This window comes from Rhipicephalus sanguineus, chromosome 2, assembly GCF_013339695.2.
Source record: "Rhipicephalus sanguineus isolate Rsan-2018 chromosome 2, BIME_Rsan_1.4, whole genome shotgun sequence".
NCBI classification, from domain to species: Eukaryota; Metazoa; Arthropoda; class Arachnida; order Ixodida; family Ixodidae; genus Rhipicephalus; species Rhipicephalus sanguineus.
This window is the reverse complement of record NC_051177.1, coordinates 90022317-90048323: the sequence shown is the minus strand read 5'-3', so window position 1 is coordinate 90048323 and position 26007 is coordinate 90022317. Positions and strand designations below refer to the sequence as shown.

Below are 26007 nucleotides of genomic sequence, written 5' to 3'. Positions count from 1 at the left end.
TCTTCGATAAAAAATTGTCGTCAAAATTGAGACCGGAGTTTTTTTATTTTATTTTTTGAAAAGGCACTTTATTGAAAAAACTCGCATCTTTAACTATTTTTTTCTTTTATTGCGCTGCCCGTAGGAAAATGATCTTCCGTAGAAATGTTGCAAAGGTTCGTTTCTATAGTTGATATTGTTTTCAAGTTTCTGTTTGAAGTAGCAAAGGCGCCAAGGCGCCTCAAACTTAGGACCCTTTTTTGATTTCGGCCGTGTTTGCCATTTTTTCACATTTTCTTCTTTTTGAGAACGGCATAAAAAAGCATCGATGTAATTCACAGTAATGCGTATTAAAACCAGAAAAAAAAATTTTCGACACATCATTTATAGTTCGCGCTAAATTCGGCCGTGCAAAAACAGGAGGCTCGCGCCGCCACCTTCAAATATTTTTTTGGCGCGCTGGGAGCGTTTCTCGGAAATAAAATTTTCGGTTCCGTGCACTTTGAATGTGCCCACATAACATAAAAAACCAATGCAAAATAAACATTGCGACCGGACAGGCATGTTCGATCTCTCGTGGAATCACCCAGTTACAGTTACGGTCAGCAAACATTACACGCACTGCGTTCAAGAATAATAATAATAAAGAAAAACCCGACCTAGCAACAGTCGCACGCTTTTCTTCCTCATGGAAAGAAACTGCATACGTGTGACGCTTCTAATGTTTTTGACGTGATATCATGACAACACTGTTCTGACTGGCGATACCAATAAATAAATAAATAAATAAATAAATAAATAAATAAATAAATAAATAAATAAATAAATAAATAAATAAATAAATAAATAACGAGGCTTAGGATTTCGTTTTCTCCGCTAATAAGCCCTCAAAGTAAGGCGTATAACTTTTTAATGAGGACAATATACCTCTAAAGCAAGTACATTTAACTCATGCTGTCCTAAAGGGACACTAAAGAGAAAATATTTTGCCTTGAATTACTAAGCTACCTTTCTACAATACTAAAACATTATACTTGGTTTGTAAGCAGAAAAGGCGCGAAAAGAAAATATGGGCGAGACAACTGCCTAATTTCCGCATCAGCACGTCGTGCCGTCATAGAGTTTGACGATGTCTGCGAGGGGCTATGGAAATATTTTCCCGTAAAAGCAGATCATATTTAGACAACGTTTTGTTCTAAACGAATGAGAAAACGCATGGCTTGGGAACCTTAACTGAGCCAACGCGGACAAGATAAAAAAAAAAAAAAGACTGAAATCTGTCACGTCACATTATCGCATAGGTGATGGGGTTGCGGAGCGAATTTAAGGTATTGGTACTATGACCCTTTATTATTCTAAGAATGAACCTACACATGATCGCAGAATTATCGGTAGTAGAATTCTTACGAACTAAATTAATCAGCCTAAAATAATTAAGTGTATCACTTTGTCGCTTTACCATATTTTAGCCTACTGTGGTAATCTCGCGACATACAGAACCTTGAATTATGAATCCAAACGGAATGTTCAGGAGAGAGAAATCTTAACATTGACGTCATGTGTTAACGTGTCAACATTTTTTGACTTAGCGAAAAAGCGTTGCGCACTATGATTTCAGGGAGAATGAACGCTTCAAAAATACTTGCGTGACTGTATCAATGCGGGTGCATAAATTGAAATTGCCATCACTGCAATACTCAATGTTTCACAGGCTGCCATGAAATGGAAAACCGCTTCACTGGCCAACTCTTGGTTTGCTTAGTGCGAAAACATGCAAAGAAAACGTGAACAGGTTGTTTCGTGCTTGAGTCACTGGTTTAACTTCTAAATCTGGACTTGACGTTTCACACGCTGCAGTGAATTGGTGTGAGAGTCATTTTGGATTCATCGAGGAAGAAAATAAGGCGCGCAAACACGGACACAACAAAAAGGAACTAGACAACACAAACGCTTGCATTTCTGCTACGTGGTTCTCTTTTCCTATGCGCTTGTATGCACATCTTACACATTTTCCAGCGCGAGAAAAAAACGTGAAAGATGCAGCAGAGAAGAAGAAATGACAGGACAGTCAGAACTCATATTCCAGCGTTCTTACTGCCCTGTCATTTCTTCTTCTCAGCTCCATGTTTTAAGTATTTTCTTCTCGTGCTTGAAAATGTCGTGTTCGAAGTTCCAGCTAGCTCATCTTGCCGCTTTGCATACTGCACGCCTTATTTTCTTTTACGATGAATCCCTGCCAACTTGCTGAACTTTCAAATTTCAGATATTCTCTGCTCGCATGCAAACATTTCAAACAGCAATTCGAATGTCTTTTTTTAGGCAAGAATGCAAACTACAAGAGGTTGAGTTACATCTATACCACTTTGGTAATCGGTTCCTTCCATGTGTCTCCCTTCGCATGCGCAGTATGCGGCGGGGCAGCGGGTCGGGCTGTCTGCACCCCGGCAGCGGCATTCCGAGCCCAGCGGTGTCGCCGCTCAACTCGCCGAGACCTTCACCGCGAGGAGCCACCACCCCTGACGAGAGCCCGCTCAACACGCCGCCAGGCTCGCCCTCTCTCGGACAACCTTACTGGCGATCACGCCTGCACACCATCAAGAACAGCTTCCTCGGCAGTCCGCGCTTCCACAGGAGAAAACTACAAGGTCGGTATTTATAGCTATTGGCCGGCACACGCGGAGTGCTCAGAAATAGAGGGAGGATTCGGGTCGGTGTAGCCCTTACACCGGCTGTCACCTTTAGTAAAACTAGTCGCATTTATCACTTGGTGCTATGTGTCCATACTACTTTTTTTTTAGTGTTGAAGGCAGATGCATACCACCTATTGTGAACATGCCGAGACCTGCGATAGGCATGCTCCTGACCCCTACTAAAAGCCAGCCTCTGTGCAGTGCCGCGACCAGCTATGGTCATTGGATACATGACAACGGACACCACAAAACACTCCTTCAATTCATACAGAGCCCAGGCCTTGTAAAGAAGATGAAGCCAGGGTCCTTCAGTAATTTTCTGGAAAGCTAATGAAGGACCCTGATAAAATAGATACAAATACGAAGTATTATGTCTTAAGGGCAAGTCAACATCGCAATGAAAAATAGTTAGAGTGAGCAGTGATAGCGTGGGATAAGGCGGAACAATCTTCACGAGCACCTTGTCAAGCTCAGAAAAAATGTGCGGCGTTTCCCAAGGAGTATGTATTTTGTGTTCGCTCATCACTTTTAGGATGATGAAACATATGTTGAATGTGGGAGTCATCCCCAAGCACCTGCTCTTAATTATTTTGCCTAAGAAGTGTATCATTGGCAAGAAAAACTATTCGGCCATGTCCTCTTACCAATATCGCGTTAGAGACATCTTCTGAATACGTACGCAATAGAAAATCATTAGGACTGACATGGCGTGAGGAAAGTTAAAACATGTAAACTCACAGTTCGTCTGAAAGTTCCCTGAAATGTTCGTATAATCTGAATGAGTTGCTAGAATCATTCATTGCGCATATGTCTTGCCTATGAGTCCAACGCTTCGCTTCTGTGTCCGGCGTTCGCAAGTTGTTCTTATAATAATGCCTTACCAACAAGCTGCACAGTATATATTTATACTATGAATGGTGTGAAGATATGACACGAATATGCCGCGATGACTGTTGCTCTGCTCTGTAGTACTGTAGTGCTCTGAGAACCATGCTGTTTTCGCCGGGAGTGCATGCTTTAACTGCATCAGAGACACAGTCATAAATCACTAAGTTTTGACTATTTGTGACGAGTGTTAGGTGTGATCTGCATGATTACTTGATTTTATCACGAGCTTTATCAATGTCACAGTGGTGAAAAACACAGACTCAGAGATAACTGATAGTGCATCAGCAGCACTCAAAACAAGGAGAGCGTCGGCCCAACACTTGACAGCCTTAGTTCAAGGATGGGCCGACATTGGACTAACGTGTGTATCGATATTGGCCACTGCACTGTCATTGCAATAAGGTACAGTGGAACCAAATACTGGGACACAAGGTTTCACTATAGCACCAACATTTACATGTTTCTCGAAGTTGTATGGGCGAGGATAGTGAAGAGCACAATATACAGTCGAGAACGCAGAGGGCATCTCATCAAAGTGTTTGATCTGTTTGTTGCTAACGTAGGCAGCACAACGCTAGCAAATACATTGACCTAATAGAAGTAATAGAACGAACGTTTAATGTGGAACAAAATTAGTAACAATGCTTTAGAAAACAATACTGTGGAAATAGACAGACGTGGGTGCTAGGAGTCCACAAATTGTATAAACTGTATAAATTTTCAGAAGCCTTTGGTCAGACGCCAACAGGAACAGGTGCAGCCATCTCGTGCTAGGCGTGTCGTCGTCTTCTCCTGCTTGTATTCTTGTGACACGTACAAGCGCGCTACAATACCATTTGTAAACTAGGGTGCAATTTTAAACATTTCGGGTTCATCACTTCAGGTTCAGGCAGTTGCAGAAACAGTTGTAGTTGAGCTTGTTTTGCTACCATGTCGTCAAGAGATCTGTGCACTATAAAACTGCGTACGAGATCTTGAGAACGCGATAACTTTTAATTTCATGTACAGACAGTTTTCGCACAGTGCCAGATTTAGAAAAATATGACTTACTAACTGAATTATGCAGTTAGAAGGACGCCTTATTACGTTATGATGGTGCAGCCATGCTAGAAGAAATACCACTAAATTATTTTCGTAATCTGCGACCAAGAAATAAGATCAACCGATGAGGATTTTTTTCCTGCGTATAAAATGCCCCAAACATAAGTCCACACAATGCGAATTCAAGCGTAAGGCTGATAACGTAAAATGCTTTCCATTATCAAAACGAAACATGAAAGACTAATTTTCAGTAATAGCGATATCACTATCTTTCCTGCTCTCATCAAAAGATTGACTGTTAGCTCTGCATTCAGTCCAGAGACCACGTGTGGCCACAGAGAACTTTATTTTAGTAGAGTGGCAGCAGAATTCGGAGGACTTGTTAGTGTGATACTGTGATAATGGTACGATAACGTTGGCGCTGCAATCGAAGCACAGCCGTACAATGACAAAAAAACGGCGATATGATCAGCAAATACAATGGGAGACATCAAACATTGCCATTGTGAGGGAGATTAAAAATTGGGGGACGCTTAAGCTTCGCCTTTAAGAGTTGAACGCGATAGCGATATTCTGTTCCTAGTGCGCAGTTCGAACACTATACGAGTGTTTAACAGAATGCGCGCACTAAGGTGTGTGCCTTATGTAATGGGTAGGATGCTTTAAACCAGGAGCAATTATGCGCGAGAAACTATTTCGAAGTTGAGATGCACCCACTACGTGGTCTTAAGGGAATACGCGCAGTAATGTGTGTGCCTTTTGTAATGGGTGGCTCTCTTTAAACCACGAAGTCGTTATGATATTGACATGGTGTGACGCCCGATGGCAATGTACGCTTGTACCACGCAATATTACTGCGATATTACATCTCGTACTGTGACACTGTATACAGGACGCGTATTTTTGGGAAGTATGAAAGTTACTACAGTGCAGCTCCGAGCAGAGGCGTGGCTGTGTGGTAGAACACCTGCGTGCCACGCAGACGGCCTGGGTTCGATTCTCACTCAGACCGAACATTTTTATTATTTATTTTATTTGCAGCTTTTTCGATTTTTCGGTCACGGACAAGATGATGATTTTTCGCTCACAACCAACGGCCCCGACGCCGACGGCGGAATTTCTGCGATACGAGCTCTTTAACGCTATCGCGTTAAAACAAAGCGGTGGTGTAAACATGAGGATTTTTGCGGCCAGCAGATAAGAAAAGCACATAGTGGCCAAACGTGTTCGCGAAGTTGCCATAGCCAAGACACCATTTCTGCTGCAGCATTCATTACCAAAACGAATATGTGCTTTTCTAGTATGTGTGCATTACACGACACCAAGCAGTCTGACACTTCACAATATAAAGGTTTCAACGTTTTCCACTAGTGTGAGCCCCGTACGCCTCACATGGACGGTAGTTCTCGTTGACTTCTCTTCATCGCTGATAGTCTGCTGTGAAACCTAACACTACTGTTTCAAGTGGTTCGGCATAGCCAAATGATGCCAGCTGCCTACAGTGTTTTCAAAGGTCGTCACACTTCTTGGGACGCTGTAAAAGTCATCCTTAGCGCCAGTGTGTCATTCCAATGTACTTTTTTTTCATTTCGAAAGTTATTTTTGTGCGCAGTGTTCATCTTTAAGAAGGCAGCACTTTGTTTGTTCTGTTGCACTGACAGATTATAAGGGCTTCAAGCACATGCGAATGGCTTCGCGCGGCTCTTAGCCAGCAAACACTTCGTAAGAATGAAAACGATATATCTATCAGTATTTGACCACCAAGTTCCCGCCTACAGCACAGCTCGTCTGTGCTGTACAGCATACTCGTCTTAACTTTCAGTCATGATAATGTACATATCATGACCCGCTATAATGTGCTAATAATTTATTTATCTTGTTTCCCTTACAGTCCCTTCCGCATCCGACGAAGTCAGCCTGACCCCTGATTCCTCTCCAGAGTAAGTCCAACCTGAGTTCTCTTTGTTATTCCAAATGACGCCCGCTAGCGGGGAAACTTGTTAGCAAGAAACATAAACGGAAAAGAGCCATGCATGATCATAGGTCTACAAACTCACTCATGATCCCACTCACTCAGACTCGCTATGACACAGATCGAGCCGTGAGTCTGAGCCCGAGCGTGCAAAACATATTTCTTTAGTGAGTCTGAGTGTTCTACACTTTCTTTTCCGACTTATGGTCCTATCTACACATATGTTTCACACCATTACTATCAGCCTTATTGCGGCTCACGTCTATACCCACGTCCACTCACACATCTTTCAACACACTAGCTTTAATACGACAGCTCAATAGTTATTGATCAAAGGCGTGAGCTACAGAAAACGAGAGAGGGGGGCAGGGGATGGGCTTGACCTCTCTCCGCAGTCTCTTTCACTGGAAGTTCTTGGTAAAAGTATCTCGTGTGAGTAGTGCCTTTCAATAAAAATGACCTTACTGGATTGAAACTACTGATAACTTGTATTTGAAGGTACCAGATCAAAACGCGCTAGGTAGAGCACTGATTACGTGAGATATTGGCGTTAAACAGTACTGACACTATGGTCGAAAGAGCTAATTATACTCTAAAGCACTCATGAGTCGACTTACTCAGACTCAGATCGAGCCGTTAGTTTGAGTCTCAGTGTGCCCGGGTGAGTTATATTTTGGTGAGTTCGAGTCCAAATGAGGCGGGCTGAAAAAAAATTTAGTGAGCCTGAGGCCGAGTGAGCCCTCTGCGCAAAATATATATATCTTTTTTTAGTCTGAGTGAGCTCTACTTTTTTTTTTGCCGACCTATGTACACGATGCTCTCCTGGTGCCTAAAACTTTCATATTTATTTGTCTCAATGTATCTGTTTCAAAAGCTTTGCTAGAAAATTTTTTTATCTGCATCAGAAATGTTATATCGATAGTTTACCATGCTTTTTCACCACTAAAATATCTCTAGGTATTCGGGTCCCCCAAGTGGTATCGAAATATCTTTGTCAATGTAAAATATCTGCAGTATAATTGCAGATCGTTTTTGTGAAAGCCCGTAAGGTGGGAAAAGTTTCACGGAAGCAAAGTAGTGTCGTCCATGAAAGAGTACCTCGAAGGTAGAAAGGAAATCACGTTTTCCCTCCTTGAAAAGAAAACGCTAAAGGTATGCTCGGTAAAAAATTGGCCGCGTATCTGCGTGCTTCGCTGCAAATGTCGTCTAAAGACGATAGAAGAGGCGCCGCGTAAGATATGGACGCCATCTGGCAATACGTCGGGAAACACGAGTGCTGTGTTGCGGGCTGGTAGTCCCGGCGCAGCGGCAGGCGAAGACCGGCGGTGACCAACGCGACCGGTGGGGACGCCGGCCAGCCCGAACACGCTGTTTGGCGCGATGCGCCGAAGAAGAAGAAACGTCCGCACTCAACGAGTACTCTCCACAAACTCTCTTATTTACACGTCGCCTGGGTAAAACAGGAATGCCAGAGCGGCGCCCCCTGTCATTCGTAAAATGCAATACTGAACCGAAACCGAAACACAACATGAGCTTGTGCAGAGGGCACGGAGGAAGACAAGTTTCAGCGCAGTCGCATTTTCAGCACAGCTTAAGAAACTAGGGTCTTTAAAATTGCGTATCTATGTATTTTCTATTAAAGAAACACACCACCTAATACTTACCTAATGATGTTGCGCCTCAGATATGCGTAATATTTACTTTTTGATCGGCAACCTTCACAAGTATGAACAGCCGTACCAGTTCAAGATGGGTAGGCAGTAAGCAAGTGGTTCAACTTTGGCCGGGAGGCTGAATCGGGGGACGTGCCGACAAACAGAAAGACAGACCAAAATTTCTGCGTTTAAGTTCCCCAAGAAAGACTATCGTCTTTAAAAGTAACGGCCCGCCATGGTAGTCTAGGAGGTACGGTGCTCGACTGCTGACCCGAAGATCGCAGGATCGTATCCCGGCTGCGGCGGCCACATTTTCGATGGATGCGAAAATGCTTGAGGCTCGTGTACTTAGATTTAGGTGCACGTTAAAGAACCCCAGGTGGTCGAACATTTCCGGAGTCCTCCGCTACGGCGTCCCTCATAATCATATCGTGGTATTGGGACGTTAAACCCCAGCATTCGGGAAGAAGTGAGGGGGTGGGCATTGTGTTTCCATCGGGTCGGTTGCTCGCTGCATGTGTCATCTGAAGCAGTGTTTCCAGTTTCTTTCCAGCTGTGACTAATAGCAAAATGCCCGTTTTTCGCAGCCTCTCAAAACGATCCTGGTTCGGAGGATTAATGGCCAATGAGAGGGAAGAAAGCCACGTGATACTCGTCAAGGACCGTCCTTTGAGTTCTGTCAAGGCTGACCTCATCCACGCCTTCCTTTCGGTACGTATTTGTTGAGGGGCCCCTTCTGACTCCACTTACGGCTCACTGCAGGAATATTCCTCTTGTATGGGGCAAAAGAAAAGGGTTGTACTATATTTGGTGTATATCAGCTGATTTGGCCAGCATGATGCTATACAGCAACTATGTGAACGAATGGACGGGACAGAATCAAGGGCTCGTTTTCTTCTTTATACTCAACCTAATGAAACCAACAGACAGTGAAGCCAAGGACAGAGAAGCCGCTTAAGCTCACCGTAATCTGTCTGACAGAAACAGAAATGTTCATCATCATGAACTGGCAAGCGCTCTGTACATCATCTTCATCTTCGTCCTCTTCTGCTTTGCTCTCAGAACTCGTGCGCCGATTTCTCCGGCGCGGCCTGCAAAAAACCTGGTGGGTAAGACAACAAGTACAGAGAGAGAGAGAGAAAGAAAGAGATATAAAGAAAGAGAAAGAGAGATATTCTTGGCGAAAAAATTCTTCACGAGGCGGGGTTCGAACCCGCACACCCTCGATGCGAAGGCGAGCGTCCTAACCACATGGCTATCCAGACACGCTAGCAGAGCATAGCATAGATTCGTACAGTATAGTGTAGCAAGGGGGTGGGAAAGGAAAGTGAGGGCGAGGAAGAGAGATGTGATGGTGAAGAGGAGGGAAAGGAAGAGGGGAGAGAGTAAACCATAGCACAGAAAGTATGAGAAAGAGAGAAACAGAGAGAAAGAAATAGAATGACAGATAGAGAGAGAAAAGGATAAAAAGAAGGAGGAAGCAAGCAAGAAATAGAGAGAGAAAGAAAGGAATGAAAGGGGAAGGGAGATAGAGCAATAACGAGAAAGAAACAGAGAGAAGGAATAACAAAGAATAGAAATAAACAGAGAAAAAGACATAGAAAAAACAGAGAGAAGGGAGAAGAAGAAAGGAATAGAGGAATAAAGAAAGAGAAAATTTGCAAAACTTTGCAAAACGGCAAAAGCCATGATTACATAGGTGCTCATCAGCTCTGCTGTCTCTTTGGCATTGCGCCTCCAGTGCAAGCTACGCAATTTTTTTTTTTTGCAGTCTTTTAACTGTAGGTGTAGTCCTTCACGCTGTTCTTCCTCTCTTTATGTCGTCCCTGTGCACCTTGTGCTGTCCAGCCCAATTGATAACGTCATACTAAACGTCCCAATTATTATTCGCGTACTGCAAGCTAAAACAAGAGGATGGCCACCAAAAGGTGAAATCCCAGAACCCGAGCGCTGCCTGAATGGAGCGCACATTCCTAAAGTGGAGTCGTTCAAAGTCGTAGGTCTACACATACATGGGGACGGGTCGGGCGCAGCCATCCTAACAAAGCTGCAACAAACCATCACACCAGTCGCACATTTGGTACGACGGGTAACAAACAGAAGACACGGTCTGAAAGAAGACACAGTCAAAGTCATCCAAGCCCTAATCATTTGCAGAATCTCTTACGGCACCCTTTACCTAAATCTCAGGAATGCATAAATCAACAAACTGAACACCTTTATCAAAAAGACCATCAAGATTGTCGCAGTGATCTCAGAGTGAGCCTCCACACAACGCCTCCTCCGTTTAGGTCTCCACAACACCTGGGAGGAGCTCGTCAAAGAAAATAAAATTAAACTACTCGAACGTCTTAAGCTTATTGAACAATGTCGGTAACACTTCGAAGTTGAGGATATGCTGTAGCTATGTAACTCTGACGAGCAAATAAAAATCCCAGGCACCATTAGAAAGTACGTTTCTGTAGCGCGCATTCCAACAAATACACATCCAACTCACCATGTAGGAAGAAGAAAAGCCAGAATAGCGAAGCTCCGGAAAGCCTGCGGCCGAAAGCCTGATGCACGACACACCGATGCTAAATACTCAGAGATTCCAGCCCATACCTTCAGCGTCGTCGACAGCAAGGGCGAAGAGATAACGGCGGCCAGAATCGTAACAAGAGAAATAGACACGGCAGAGGCAACAGCAATAGCCCTGGCCATCTCAACCTGCGGTAGGAAGCAATAATACTCACCGATTACCAAGCAGCTTGCCGAAATCTTGAGAAAGGGAAAATTTCCAAGAAAGCCCTTACAGGAGTGACAAAGGAGCACCTAGCAGACATATACGTCGTTTGGACTCCAGGGCACGAATCACTGCTGGGAAACGAGGCAGACGATGCTTCCACCCGAGCTAGTGTTCACCAGGCCTTCCCACAGGACGCGCTAAGGAGGAAGGACGATGTTCCCAGAAAGTACAGCGATATTTTGCAATACTACAGGCTAGAAACAAGAACTTATCCGCCACCTCAACACAGCCTAACTAGGGAAGAGGAGCAATCCTCAGAAAATTACAAACCAATAGTAACGCTTATGGCATCCCAATGCACCGAATTTCACCGACGGAACGCCCATACATCTGCATGCATCTACTGTGATGTACCCGACCCCCTATGCCATATGGCATTGGGATGCGTACGAAAAGCTGACACCGTAGGCAATCGAGCAATCTCCGAAGAGCAGTGGGCTATCAAGCTATCAGACCCGGACCCGAAGAATCAGCGCAGCCTGATAGAACGAGCTCGAAAGACGGCCATGGCCCGGCGCTATGATAACGTACTTCATGGTCCACATTTGTATATAGCCATAATCGTCCATGTCCTGCTTGTTCGCGTAAAAGGTTGGACGATGCCGTTCGAATAAAGTGGCTCAGTAGCTCGATCAGCTTCCGTCTTATACTGTATACAGTTTTTTCTCCGAGAGTTGTGTTTCCACATGCCGTTTGTTCAATTTCTGCCGACGGTGTTCTGTCATTATTTCATATTATTGTCATTTGAATATGCATAAAATGTGTCTGAGTGTACGTGCGATTTTCCTATTATCATATGGTCAGTGACGTAATCGTTGTCTTGTCTGTAGGGCAATCAAATTATTAGCACGGATTCTGGTGCATCATCAGGCATTTAGTTGTCTTTGGGTGATTTTACGAGATCAACACGGGTCCCAAAATTGATATTTTAGATTTCCTGAATTATTTTATGTCTTATGCACTTATAACTGAGTAGCCCCAGCTTTGTTTGCTTCTTATATGCAATGCATACTTTAGGAGGAAAAACATATCAAACTTATTCAGGACGGACGCACCATATTCGTCACCTGCCACTCTAGCGAATTCGCGACAATATAAAATGTGAAATGTTCCCACGGTAAAGAAATCATTTCTTTGTCTAAAATGTATGCGTAGTGAAGGGTAAAGTACCATCGCTTAATTAAGTAATTCTTTAACTAATTTATACATGTACATATATGTATGTATACATGCTATTTTTCTCTTTGCTGACCTGTGCATACTTTGTCCCTTCTTGTATTCTACCTGCCACAAACCACTTTAGGCTATCAGTCCAAATAAGCGTCTTTGTTTTCGGGAAAACTAAGTTTCATTCACTGATTGATTATCTATATCTAAAAGTAAGCAGAATTGACAAATTATCCACGCTGGAAGTTGCTGTTAGATGAACCACTCGAGGGTAGTTCTGTGGGAACCCCGCGTTCAGCTTTTCCTTATTATTTTGACGACTGCATTTCAATATTTTTCCTCGTTAACGGCAGATTGCAGACCTAAGCCACAGCGTGGTGTCCCCGATGTCCTTCCGGGTGGAATACAAGCGGCCAGGGAGCACCACCATGTTCCAGAGAAACGTCCGCTTCCACGTCGACATCAGCATCGTGGGAGACGGCAGCCCAAACGGCGGAGCTTCGCACGACAGCAAGCCTTCTGTCTACTGCATCAGCTTCACTCTCTTATCGGGTAAGCAACGAAACATTTGCCCAACACTCCGCGTGTACAAACCGACGTCCAGAAATTACGCTGCGGTTCGAAATATTCGAGCATCATTAGAAAACATACAGGGTCCCTCATGCACTCAACTAAGACGACTCGAACGCAAAGGCCATCTTCTTTTTCTTCTCGGTCGATGTGCTGATCGTGCCCCGCTACCCTCCGAAAGCTTTCTGCACCTAGCGTCGTTTTCAACTGCCACCACGATCGGAGGCACCTCACACGGCCTCCGTGATCGGCCAACCTTTGACCAAGATACGATGCCATGCGATGACGTCATCATGTGTCGTTACGCCACGTGACGTCCCTAATTTTGGCGTTCCGTTACGTCATGTTGGCGTAATATGGTGACGCAATCACGTGATGATAATTTCTTAAATCACTCGTGTAGACGCCGCTGACAGGAGACGCCAGTCAATTTTCGCGTTTGATGAGGCGCTTTCGCCTTAATATCTCTAACATGAATCCTTAGGCAACACCTTGAGTCACATAATGGCGTCCCCCAAATGAGCTACTCTTATCTTTTTTTTTTAATTGAGATTATACTGAGCTGCTTTAACGCAACAGTGAGAAGCATATTGCTTAAGTTGAACAGCGCAAGTGTTAGCACATATGCGGGCTTCAGGATCACGAAAATACTGCAGCTTACTAAAATATTTGAAACCGAGTTCATTGAAGTGAGTTTATCCCGCTTTCACTGTATGAAGTCAAATGCCATTAAACTAACTGTTCGAGGCTTCGTCGCTGTTTTCTTGTAAACGTCACACTCTATAACGCTCGCAGCATACCTTGGGCGTAAGGAATAATTCTTCATGCACGCCGTTTATTCGTGTAGAGACGCTTCTTCCAGAAACGTTCGACTGCACTTAGGTTTACCATGATCCTTACCACACAACACAGAGAGCAATTTTTAATTTCTCTGGAGACGGGGTTAGCCTGGTTTATAGTCTGGCTTGCTACTCCAGGTGTTGGGTGATGACAGGGCTGGGCAAAGATACTTTGAAATTGTATCGCGATACGATACAAGATACTCAGGCAAGAAGTATTTTAGATACAGATACAAGATACTACCGTAATATTTGTATCCGATACGATACTTGCCAATTGTATCTTAAGATACTTCGATACATTCGCAAATTTGTTATTGTAGACACCGTAATGTAGTAGCGAACGCCCATGCACGAAAAAGGTTTGCTTGAAAATTTCTTCAATGTGATCAATTTTGTTTCATTTTAATGAAATGTCTGAGTATCTCGATGGTTTTGTCCTTCTTGCTCAAAGTGCATTAGTTTACTTGCGACAGAACTTATTGGGGTTTGTTCTGGCTGCTTAACATGACAGCTCTTCACTGACAGCGGCTCATCTTTGTCATTTTTTAATTGGTGAGAGTCGCTGCTCAGCTTGCCGACCAGCTAGCGGGTCGCCATCTAATAACAAGAACTTCAATAAGAAGCCTTCGCACGATGTCGGAAATAGCGATGTGGAGTTTTACCTTTTCCGTAAAAGACCGTTTACGCAATACCGAATCACCGGTGTACAGCAGCAACAATGTTGCTAGCGACATTTTTCGTGGCGCATTGTGTATACGTACAGCTCATAAAACTGCAGTGACTTTTCATGTTCTACTTATCTACTGGCGTAAAGCGTTCGTTATCAATATACGCATTAACGTGCAATTTTTCAACAATTTTTCTTCAACGATAGAACAGGTGCACCCCATAAATGCCTGCTACCTATTGTATTGTCACGTGGTGGTGACGATGAAGAAGGTGGCAGTCACTCTGGTGGAGACGAAACTGCTCATTGGGCAAACTTATGCCCTGAAAACTAAGTAATCAAAGTACAAGCGAAGAACACTGCGCACTGATAGCGACAATATATGTCGTTGGCCTTTGGTATTCTGATCATCGGCGGAACGCGTGGTCACATTAGCGATCGAACCTGCCAGCGTTACCGCTGGTGCTCGAGTAAGCTCCCGAATGAACTACAGTGCTCGCGTCCTGCGTATAATTTTATTATTAATTGTTGCGGTTTTGCATCCCAAAACCACGATATGATTATGATGGACGCCGTAGTGGAGGGGTTCGTAAATTTCGATAAGCTGGGGTGCTTTAACGTGCTCCCTAAATCCATGCTAATATTTCTAGTACACACTTATTTTATTTATTTCATTTATCGTTCATTATTTATTTAATGCTTTTATTTAACTAACTCTTTCTCTTCCTTTTTTTTTTGTATCTCTTTAGCATTCATTTGGGAAACCGCGAACACAACTAACATTTTCGCTTACCTAAAATTATCTCTTTAGAATTATCTTTTTTTTATTCCCCCCCCCCCCTTTTTTCTTTTTTTTTTTCACTCACACATCCTACTGCCGCACGATTCGTGGCCGATCCCCCGTGGTGGGTTGTGCCATTCCTGTAGGATCAACCAACCAACCTAAGTACACAGGCCTCGAACATTTCGCCTCCATCTAAATGTGGCCGCCGCGGCTGGGATTCGCGCGTAATTCTAACAGAGCAATCTGAAACAATCGAAACATCGCGGTGCGGCTTAAACCGAGCGCTGCTAATAATGTTTTTGCGGTTTAAACCAGATCACACCAAAATAAAGAAATAACAGCGCATGGCAGTATAGTCGCACAAATCTTCGCAGCACGCCGCTGCTATTCACGCTATTTCCACCTGCAGCTACGAGAACCTGGCGATTAGTAATGATAAAAAAATTAGGGAGGCCTAAAAAATGACAACAAATATGTGTAAATAAAATAGAAAAGCCATTCTGTATCAAACATTAATCGTGGATAAGTATTGAAACACGACATAGGCGGCACCCTTAATAGCTATGACAATTAAGCATGAATTATCGTTCACTTACCTGTTAATGTAAGTCAATAAAAATATTTAGCGTCTATGAAGAATTGACTGAAACGGCTCGTTGCGACGCTCATGAGAAAAACGGATCATTTGGTATAGCAATGTTTCTCGAATCCGCTTCCTAACAACTTTAGGATGGCTCCTAATTGTTTCCTTAATTATAATGCATACTCAATTTCGCTGTTTTGCTAAGCGGTAAGCAGGATGTTTGGTACTGTATACTCAGTGCGCGCCCACATAATTACATATTTGTTTTGAAAATCGCCTTCGCAGAACAGTAAGCTAAAGTGAAATATAAATGTGTAAACAACAGCAGAAATAAAGCAGACAGTTCAAAGTAAGAATAAACCAGAGAGCTTATTTTGGCAGGACGTTACAAGAGATATTGTTGTGACCAGGCCGAAAAAAAAAACAGTTCAGAGCCCTAGGCAATGTACGGGATGCAAGAGAAGGACAGCTAAGAAAGCATTTGTGCTAACAATCAAATTATGATTTCAAAACCTCTTTGAATAAAGATAGCAGGAAGAAAATAATAACAGTAATTGTTAGGGTTTAACGTCCCAAAACCACGATACGATTATGAGGGACGCCGCAGTGGAGGGCTCCGGAAATTTCAAACTCCTGGGGTTCTTTAACGGGCACCTAAATCGGAGTACGTACATGGGCCTCGGTATTTTCGCCTCCATCGAAAATGTGACCGCCGCGGCCGTGATTCGATCGACAGCAGAAAAAAAAAAGATGCGGTACACGAACATGTCTTCTGTTAGATAAGCGGTTCATCTATTAGATATAGCATCGGTACTAGTGGTGCTTTAGTTAGGGCCTTATTTGCACATAAGTCAATCACAGGCAAGTCGAACTTACATCCAGATCCTTCAAATCACTTATGTGTGAAAGCCACGAGACGCAAAGCAACCATATGCCTCAGATTTCGTAACACAGCACTACGCAGGGAGCGGCATCAAAATTTGCGCCATAATCGCCGCACGCATTGTGGTACGCGGCGCTGGACAGTGGATAAAGGTAAGTGTCATGGCACTGGCACAAGTAAAAAGAAAAAAAAGAGAAAACGAACGGCACGTGAGCTAAGCATAGACGTTCGCGCGCTTGTTCTGTCGAGACTACGCGAGCGCTTCCATGTTGCTCTGCCCCAACAAAACGGACGCGCACACCTCATCGCCTGCCCTCATTGGTGGACTCTGGCAGAAAAATAAAATTATATCACTGCGATTAGTTTTATTCAGGCGGTTAATAGCACCAGTACCAGCTTGAGAAGCGGAGTTGAGCCAGCGATTATTGTTTCGTGCGGCGGTGTTCCTATAGGAGTATCTTGTATCTTAAAATACACGATACAGATTCTCGTCTTGTGAGACGTATCGCGATACAGATACAAGATACCCAAACAGTATCTAAGATAGTATCTAAGATACGTGTATCTTCGATACTGCCCAGCACTGGGTGATAACAATGCATGATATTGTTGCGAGGGAAACGGCAGTCAACTCGGAGCATACATATCTACGCTGCAATACTTCCGACCTTAAGGGCGACACGTGATTAGATATCTATAGCGAACCGTTTAGAAGCCAGCACTCATCGAAATCCCGTTCCTCCCTTCTCCGCTCAGGTCCAATCCGGAGGTTCAAGCGGATCTGCGAGCACATCCAGGCTCAGATCCTGGGTCGGCGACCGGGCAGCCACTCGCCCCGCTTCAGCCGCCGGCCGCCCACCTCCGAACTGAGCGACAGCTCGTCGTGCGGCTCCGAGTCGCTGTCACCGACCCAGGTCGCGGACGACCTGTCGCACGTGCTCACCACTAGCAGCGGCCAGGCGCCCATGGCGCGCTGCAAGTCCGACCAGGACGCCGCGTGCGACATCTTCGAGCGGGAGGCCAAGGCGGCCGCCGCGGTCGCCGCAGCGGCCTGCCATCGCCGCGCGGTCATGGACGGCACGTCCATCGCCAACGGTCGCCGACTCAGCTACGACCTCAAGGGCTCTAGGGACAAAGTCTGACAACCCTTATCCGTATCGTCGACTGTCGTCGATCGCTGAGAGAGATTCGACAGTACACGCACGCCATGCCGTCGCCCGCAAGAAACAAAGACACGTGGGCAGACTTGATTGGCGACGTCGGCGAGCGTGTCCGTCGTAAGTGGCACGCAGGGAGACAAGTCGGAGCTTTCACCGCCTCGGAGGAACGTCATCGAAGCGGCAACGCAAAGGCCGCCAAGTGTCGTGCGCGGTGCCCCTTAAGATACGTGTCTCCACAACGCGCGGACTCGCTTTTTATCATTAGCTTTAGCTGGTTGCTTTGTTGTACTGATCTGCACGCTTGTAACGAGCGGCACGCATATTTGCTCCTAATCTAATAGCGCGGCGTAATTAACAGTTAACCAACTACGATAAGTTTGTCTTTAATCTGGGAAAGGTGAGCTGTGTGTCGTATGGCTAATAAATGGCAACTGAAAACAAAAAAACAAAAAAAACAAGATAACGAAGCGGGGAAATGTACTTGACGGCGTCACTTCGAGCTGCCGGGAAGAGATCGTCGTGAAGTAATAGATTCTGGCAACTGCTCCTCTGGGTTGTTTTGTTATGTGCCGATAAAACACAAGGTATTCCTCTCTGGCGTGAGCAATGACCAATCCTCTTTACTTCGAAGTTCTTTGGGCTCGAGAGGGTTCAGATGTGTGATAATGTCACGGATCAACATCCGACTGTCGTCATCGAAGTCCCACGTTGGGTGTGAAGTTTGGAAAGTGAAGAATGCCAGTCACTCCTTGCGCTGAAATTGAGGTGTCTGAATCCAAAATTCTTAAACGATTGTTGCAAAGAGCCATGACCAACTTAGTGTTTCGAAAGTTTTCATTCATGACCAAGGAAGCGCTATTTGATTGGAGCAAAAAAAAAAGAAGCGTGCCGGTCTTCAACGGGCGTTTACATATTGGTCACTTCTGTTGTTGAGAAATGGGAGGGCTGTAAGCAGGAAAAAAAAAGCTTTCTTCCCTGACCGGGTTGCTTCATTCCTTTCGTGCAACGACTGACGGAAAGACGACTTTGCGTTGTGGGTGGGTGGCTTTCAGTGACGTCAGCTGCGGCGAAACAGTGACGCTTGTCTTCGCGCGGACTCTTGTCTCCCCGCTTAGGACATTCACTTACAAAAAAAAAGTATATATTTTGGGCCTAGCCTTCTCTGATGAGTGATGTGAGTTCCGTTGTAACTTTGTTGTTTCCTTCCAGAGTAAAGTGAAGACGACGACGCTGTAAGCAACGACTCGAGTTGAGCTGAATGAGGTCATCGAAGATAACGTGCCGAAATGCGTCATACACTTTTTTTTTCAACGGAGCACGGACTGTACTGAGGTGAATGGAATGCGTTATTGACGAGTGAATGACACTTGGGTGCATAGCAGTGTCCATGTGTCCATGGAAACGTAGAAATTCTGCCAGATAATTCTAGGTAATCGTATAAGGTTATAACATTCCATTTTCTGGTTTACCCAATGAGAATGACCCTTAGAGCTAGCGTGAAAACCAAAACAGTCGTAACGACGTAAGAATTGTTTCTAGCTCTGCACGCAAAATGCGATGCTTTACTTAACGTACACCACAGCTGGCAGGCTATGCGTACCTCCTAAGCATGTGAATCCACTCGCGGTCGTCATCGGAATTTTAGGATTAAAGTCGCTTCTTATTTGCAGGCCGTAAAGCCTATACATGCGCACTGCATGCAAATGTTTGCTTTGCTAAATATGCATTAATACTTATTTGGCTCTTCCCTGCTCGTTGCACTTAATGTGACTTACTTTTTGATCAAGGAAAGGATCAAGAAAAAAAGTATGTGGACGTGTGGTCAAAACTTCGTCATTGCAAAATCCAAGACACTCCCATTTCCCTTTAGACGTCGTAAATATTTGAAACATCTTTAACGTTCGGCCTGATGGGCTCAGCCTTGGCTCAAAGAACACAGCTATCCACATTTGTGAACCATGTATCATGATAAATGTTATTGTGACTTCAAATGCTTCTCGTGCTTTGTAGCGCATTGTCGCTGTACTTGCGGTGTTGAAATCGTTATGAGAGAAAAAGAAAAGGTGGTAAACGACGTCATCAAGACGGAGTCGCACACGCCGCATTACTTTTGCTGCAGTTGTGCGGTCTGTGTAGCTCGTTAGCAACCTCGGTTTTCCGCTATGCTTCTTAGCGGGCACTTACGGTAGCAACCTACGAGGCATATTTTTGTAACTCTAGCCTCCAATATCCAAATGATTTCTAGAATTCAGAAGGTCAGAAAGCTAAACGTTGTCCTTGGTTTTGCCCTGTAGGAAACCATGGTTCTTGGGTGAAAGGGTTTCACATCTGAAACTGTCGACAAGACTGCATGGAGAGAAGCAAACATTGCTTAGCCCCAGAACATAATGTAAAACGTATTGTAAAGGTATAGAGTCTCGCGCTTCTCTTATTTTCGGGTTGAGGTAATGGTGCGACAGCAACTTCATAAAGGAATGCGATTGCTTTTACACAGCCTTCTATATCTACTCTACAACGTAAGCTTAAAGCAATTGATCCAGAACTTGGACCCAATTCCACAAACTTCACTTACGTGAAAGTTCTTTTCTGAAAGGTTACCCGTAACTACAACACGAACCTGTCGTGACAGCAGCGAACGTGTTCCAATCGTCACTCGCGTTTGCCTGAACTTCGGGTTGTGCGAATCTCCCCCAGAATATTGAAATCCGTGCAGAAACATATCGTAACCGATCAGATGGCTCTAAATGTTTACGTGCATGAGTTTTCATACACATGGCTTGCATGTGCTGCACTGTACGTTCTTCTGTGACGGAGAATCGGCCTTCAAAAGTAAAAAAGGCAACGTCGCGAGATCTGTGCATGTGCTCCTGTAGAAAGTAGTGAGTAAACACCTCTATGAATTCGAAACCATGCGTCGAGCTTGAAGCTTGGAACTCAGTATTGTTTGAACAGTGCGAAAAGTGGGGCGTGTTGACATAACGGAGTGAAATGCCACAGACAAAGATGATCTTAAAGGTAAACTTACCTGTCAAATATTCATTCGCGTGCAAGCGAGGGCGACGTGACGGCGACAGTGTAGTGTTGCCGTTTTTGTGTGGATAGATTGAAGCGCCTGCGAAAAAAAAAAAAAGATACACGAGAATGGAAGAAACAAACGTAGCACTCATACCGAACACCAACCGCTGCTGCTAGCGTGTACTTGTGGAAACAGCAACTTAAATGGTCTTTGTTCTTTTGTACATACGCATGCACGCCTGTGTACATATATGTGTACAAAGCTTAGAAAATTGTGACGTGGGTTTAATTAATGTGATGCAAATGGGGCCTTTTCGTGAAAGGCAAGCAGAGACGTTTTGCATTTGTTGTCGTTGAATTCTGTTCATCGTAATCGATGGAAAGCGAAAGCCTGCGACACTGAAAGTCGGTTTCATGAACTCGCTTTGAAACTTTGGCGAAGAGTACATGCAGTTCTGTGAACAGTGTTATGTTTTGACATTGCTGACAGTAGTGTGGATCTGTGTGTGCAATACCCTAAGCAAAAAAACGTAGCTAAATCTTTATAAAAGTGTTTGTTCAATGCAATGACGTGTGAAAAAAGTTGAAGAGGCGACGCGATTGCCCCTGTCTGACATGCACTGTCCTTTACTCCTATGATTAAGTTTCTTTTATCACGTGACTCAAGCGACGAAGTAGTCGTACGAACATTACGTTGCCTACATGTGCAATGCGCTTGTAACGTTGCATAATTCAGCATAATGTTCAGAGATAGAGTGATATCATCTCTAATAGTACGTACTGGTTGCAATCATTGAAACGTGTTTCCTTTATTTTGCCGGATACATTTCGTAAGAGAAGCAAGGCAGAAGAAAGTGATTGGCTCCTCGATCTATTGCCCAAAAGTATTTTCATAAAAACACAACATCATACAATAAAGGAAACGAACTGAAATAACAATTAGGCGAGATTTTTTAAATCAAGTTTGTTTCAGTGAGATAACGATAGCAGTTCTGTGCAAGATGACAATGAACTAATCAAAAGGTGCGTTATTTATCAACATGCTAAGGAATTGTTGGTTGCATCGTTTTTTGCGACGTTCATCAGATTGAGTCGTGGCTCCGGTGCACTCCTTAAACGGACAAGGATTTGCGCAAACGGAAATTTCCATTCGAATTTTGCGTCAAGCTGCTGTATTCACAGCCATCGAGTGCTCTTCCAACAGTGGAAATATGAAGACAACCTATTATTATCGTTGTGTACGACAGAAGCAACTCCGCATCGTAATCGAGAAATCAAATTGCTTGATATAATGTTACAGAAGCAACGTCCTTGCGTTACAGTATATTTTATGTGCAATATAAGCAATTTCGACGACGCGCAAATACGGTTATGTATCCATCCGGGCCGTATTCGCAAAACTTCACTTTCGTGAGTGTTTTTCGCCATTGGCAGGCCGGCTTGTTTAGTGATAGGTACTGCACCAGGATTGGCTGGCATATTCTCATGGCAAGGTTTAGCGCGTGGAAAACTGGACACAGAGAAAAAGACACGGGACAGGCGCTGACTGAAAACTGAAGTTTATTGAAAAGGAAGCCCGTTTCTTATAATTGGCAAGAACATCACAACAAATCAACTAAGATATGACACCACGTGAACATCCATGAACAAAAAAAAATCAAACAATTTTAACTTGCGTGAAAAGAGCAATCGGAAGTTGTCATCCACAATCAGAAGTTGGTAAACAGGAGACTGGCACGTGTGTTAGCCACCCTTCGCTACATCTATCGGAGGCTGAGCACGCATACCTTCAGCGAAAACCTGTCAGATAATTTCGGTATGCAGTTTTGTTGATAATAGCTTTGGTGATGACTTCTGATTTCCGTTTTCACGCATAATAATAATATCTGGGGTTTAACGTCCCAAAACCACGATATGATTATGAGAGACGTCGTAGTGGAGGGCTCCGGAAATTTCGCCCACCTGGGGTTCTTTAACGTGCACCTAAATCTAAGTACACGGGCCTCAAACATTTTCGCCTCCATCGAAAATGCAGCCGCCGCCGTTTTCACGCAAATAAAAACTGTTTGTTTGATTTTGCTTCGTTCATGGATGTTCACGTGATGTCATATCTTAGTTTATTTGTTTTGATGCTCTTGACAACTATAAGAAGCGGGTTTCCTTTTCAATAAACTTCACTTTTCAGTTAGCGCCTGTCCCGTCTCTTCTTCTGTGTCCAGTTTTCCACGCGCTAAGCCTTGCCATGAGTCTATACCAGCTCGCCCAGCACACCACTTAACTTCATTTCATCTGGAAGCTTCTCTTCGGAACGTTTTTTTCTTTTAGCGTAATATGTTTTTTTTTTTCGTGAATGTGGTACCCGGTTTCCCTGATAATGCTGTCGCGGTGCTTTTCAAGAGCAGAAGCCACATGCCGCCTTGTTTGCTTTGCCTTTCGCCTTTGTCGACATTCAAGCCCAATGGAGAGGTATGGAAGTTCAGTGGTGAAGGCTTGCCGCTGGCTTTGTGAATGAGAGGTGTTCTCGCGGCTGCGTTCTCTTGTAAATGACTCTATCCTTTTCTGTTTCGTTCTTTTTTATAGAATCCTTAAAGAATTATAGATGTAGTCCGCCAACTGCAGCTGTATTAACGTATGCTTGTTCTATTCTTTATTTTCTTGCCACTGATTTCTATTCCTTCTTTTGCGAGCGTATTTAGTCGAAAGAAAAAAAAGATGCTGTCTTCTCATATGTGTTGTTGCTCGAAGAAAAACGAAATGAAACATTGCACCGAAGGTTGTATACTAGGTATACGAGTGTTTCTTATTAAACCTGTACATAAAGCTTAGCGTGTCACACATGTCTTTCCATTCTCTCTACAGCATGCTATAGATATCATGGTGTGTTGCTTTTCATCGTAGACCACGGCATCAGGTTTACCGACCACGAAATTTATCGCATTATAAGAAGCCGTCGGAGAGCATATTGCACTGGACTACAGCTGTGACTATGTTTATACTATAACAATTAGTTCCCAGCTAAGTTACCAATAATTTTCATTATCAGCCCAGTGCAACAGACAAATAAATAAATTGAAGTAAATACCCACGATCAGACACAGAAGAGAACATGCTAAGCCGTCACAGAATGGTTGTACAGACGGGTCCACTGTTAAAGGGAACACTTGCGTGCAGGGCATGTTCGGATTTCGCTCTCTTGTAAAAGTACAGTGGCTCAGATTTGCATAAGACTACTGGTGGTTGAAAGTTGCGACTCCTTTTTGAAAGAACAGTGCCATGGACGAACGAAGCTTCCCCATCCACTTGCCTTTAGGGGGCCAGCAATATGAAGGGTGCTCATTCGAGTGTTCTATTTAACAGTGGACCGTACTGTACATGAAACAGTAATGTAATTTCGTGAATGCGCATAGAAGTATGTAATATTCAAACTGCGGAGCTGCTTAAGCTGGAGGTAAGGCTGTTGATGTCCGCACAAAACTCCGCAGGCATGCTCCCCAGAAAGCGGGTATGTGCCAAGCAGCTCATAGCGTAGGATAGCCATGCATAGTCTACTATTTCAAGGGGTGGGAAAAAGAAGTGAGGGTGAGGAGGAAGGAAAGGAGGAGGGCAGAGGGTAAAGCATGGTATAGCTCTGTATTCGCGAATAATTTGAGCCGATACGTCACCTAGCGGGGAGCGCGAAACATTCTCGGGATACAAATAGCAGACGACATTCACTTTCGCACGTGCGGTAGCGGTTCCGGCGGATGGATTCGCCGTCAGCAAAGAAAAATTTCATTGCGAAGTAGTTGTTCTGCGTTTCGCTACGCACGTCGGCGAGGCGGAATTAAGCTGCGCGAATGGACGAGGACATGAGTCCTTACTCGTGCCCTCGTCTTTTCGCGCAGTTTAATAACGTCTAAACGCTATGAACTAATTAGCCCGCCAGAACCTCTTACTGAAGCGAGGCGGAAAGATGGGACAGTAGAGAATTTTGAAATACGGGCCCCAAAAGCGTGCGGCCCCACAGCGCTTAGTGCTTTGGGACAAGCAGGAGGTAAGGGTTTTCGAATAGGGTTTTACGCTCAGTGTTTGCGTCTTGCGCTTTGCTGCGCCACGGCGGCCAGAAAGGCAAACTACGACGAATAATAATTAAAAGCTGGCACATAAATATACCTTAGGTACACGTATTCTTTAAAATTTTTATTTGCAAGTTGTAGTTGTAATGGATTCACTGGTAATCCCCATCGGTTCAGTGAGTCCACATTCTTGCCGCCGTCAGCCAAAACAATTCTACTTCTATAGCCACCCTAGCTGCGTTAAGCCTACGAGGACTCAAGTTAACAACTTACCTTTAAAACACCGTTTTTTTTTCGGCCAATCTTTGTTGTATGCGTTAGATATAAGAAAGCGATAGCGTATACCAGCACTTTTTAATTGTTAATGTTATCCATTGCTCATAAATCGGGTGACCTTGGTCTTGGCTGAGAGCCGTCGCTTGAATGGGTGCCGCCCTGTTTACTTGGCGCAAAGCTTTTGGGGCAGGCTTTGGGGCACCCGCTAAATTCGAAAAATATCGTCCCCAACGTAAAACCCAAATGTATGGGCCTCGAGCATGCGCAGTGGCCTCGAAGCTATTTCTTTAGGCTCCAAAACGTTTGGGGCCCATAATCGAAGACTCCCTAGTATCTTTTCACAGGCTTCCATTTTATGAGTGAACGGCGAAGAACAGCTTAAAGAACAAACCTCCGCATCAGCAATGTTACTCCGACAATGGTTGTTTGTTCTAGGCACTTCAATGACAAGTGATACGTCGCTGCGCTAAAGAAGTCACAGTTTCGCCGCAAAGGCGAAGCAATGAATGCGATAGCAAGAAAAGCGGCCCATGATGGACGCGCTTCTACGCTGCAGAAGCATCTGTCCCCCGGCAGGAATTACCGCGCGAGCAGACAGCAGAAAGGCAAGGTTCTTTCTGCGCAAATATTAGAAGAAGCGAGCGAGCTGGCCGACGACATTTAAATGCGCCCATTGCGCCTCGCGCCATCTCGCTCGTAATGAAGAAACGCTTATAAGCGCCGGCCGTCTATGAGCCTTGCCAGCGGTAAAGGGTGTGTATATAACGCTCGCCGTTAGGTACCTGAAGGATCTGCGTTTTGTGGCGTAGTGGTTAGCGCCACGTGCTGTGGAGCGAGAGGTCGCTGGTTCGATTCCGCGCTTCGGAAGCATTTGTCTGAATTATTTTTCTTCGGGACTATATATATATATATATATATATATATATATATATATAAATAATATATAATAATATATATATATAATATATATATATATATATATATATATATAT

The 26007-nt window shown here is 44.2% G+C and overlaps 1 protein-coding gene across 1 annotated transcript in view; it reads left to right on the top strand.

Moving 5' to 3' along the window:
- LOC119383347 (serine/threonine-protein kinase BRSK2) overlaps positions 1-23509 on the top strand; it is a gene marked incomplete in the record, with an annotated part of 136295 nt that extends 112786 nt beyond the window's left edge. The window contains 5 exon segments of the mRNA XM_037651430.2: positions 2386-2624; positions 6490-6538; positions 8813-8936; positions 12534-12732; positions 17266-23509. Coding sequence (XP_037507358.1) covers positions 2386-2624; positions 6490-6538; positions 8813-8936; positions 12534-12732; positions 17266-17651 — 997 coding nt within the window.
- Between the last annotated feature and the right edge of the window lie 2498 nt (positions 23510-26007).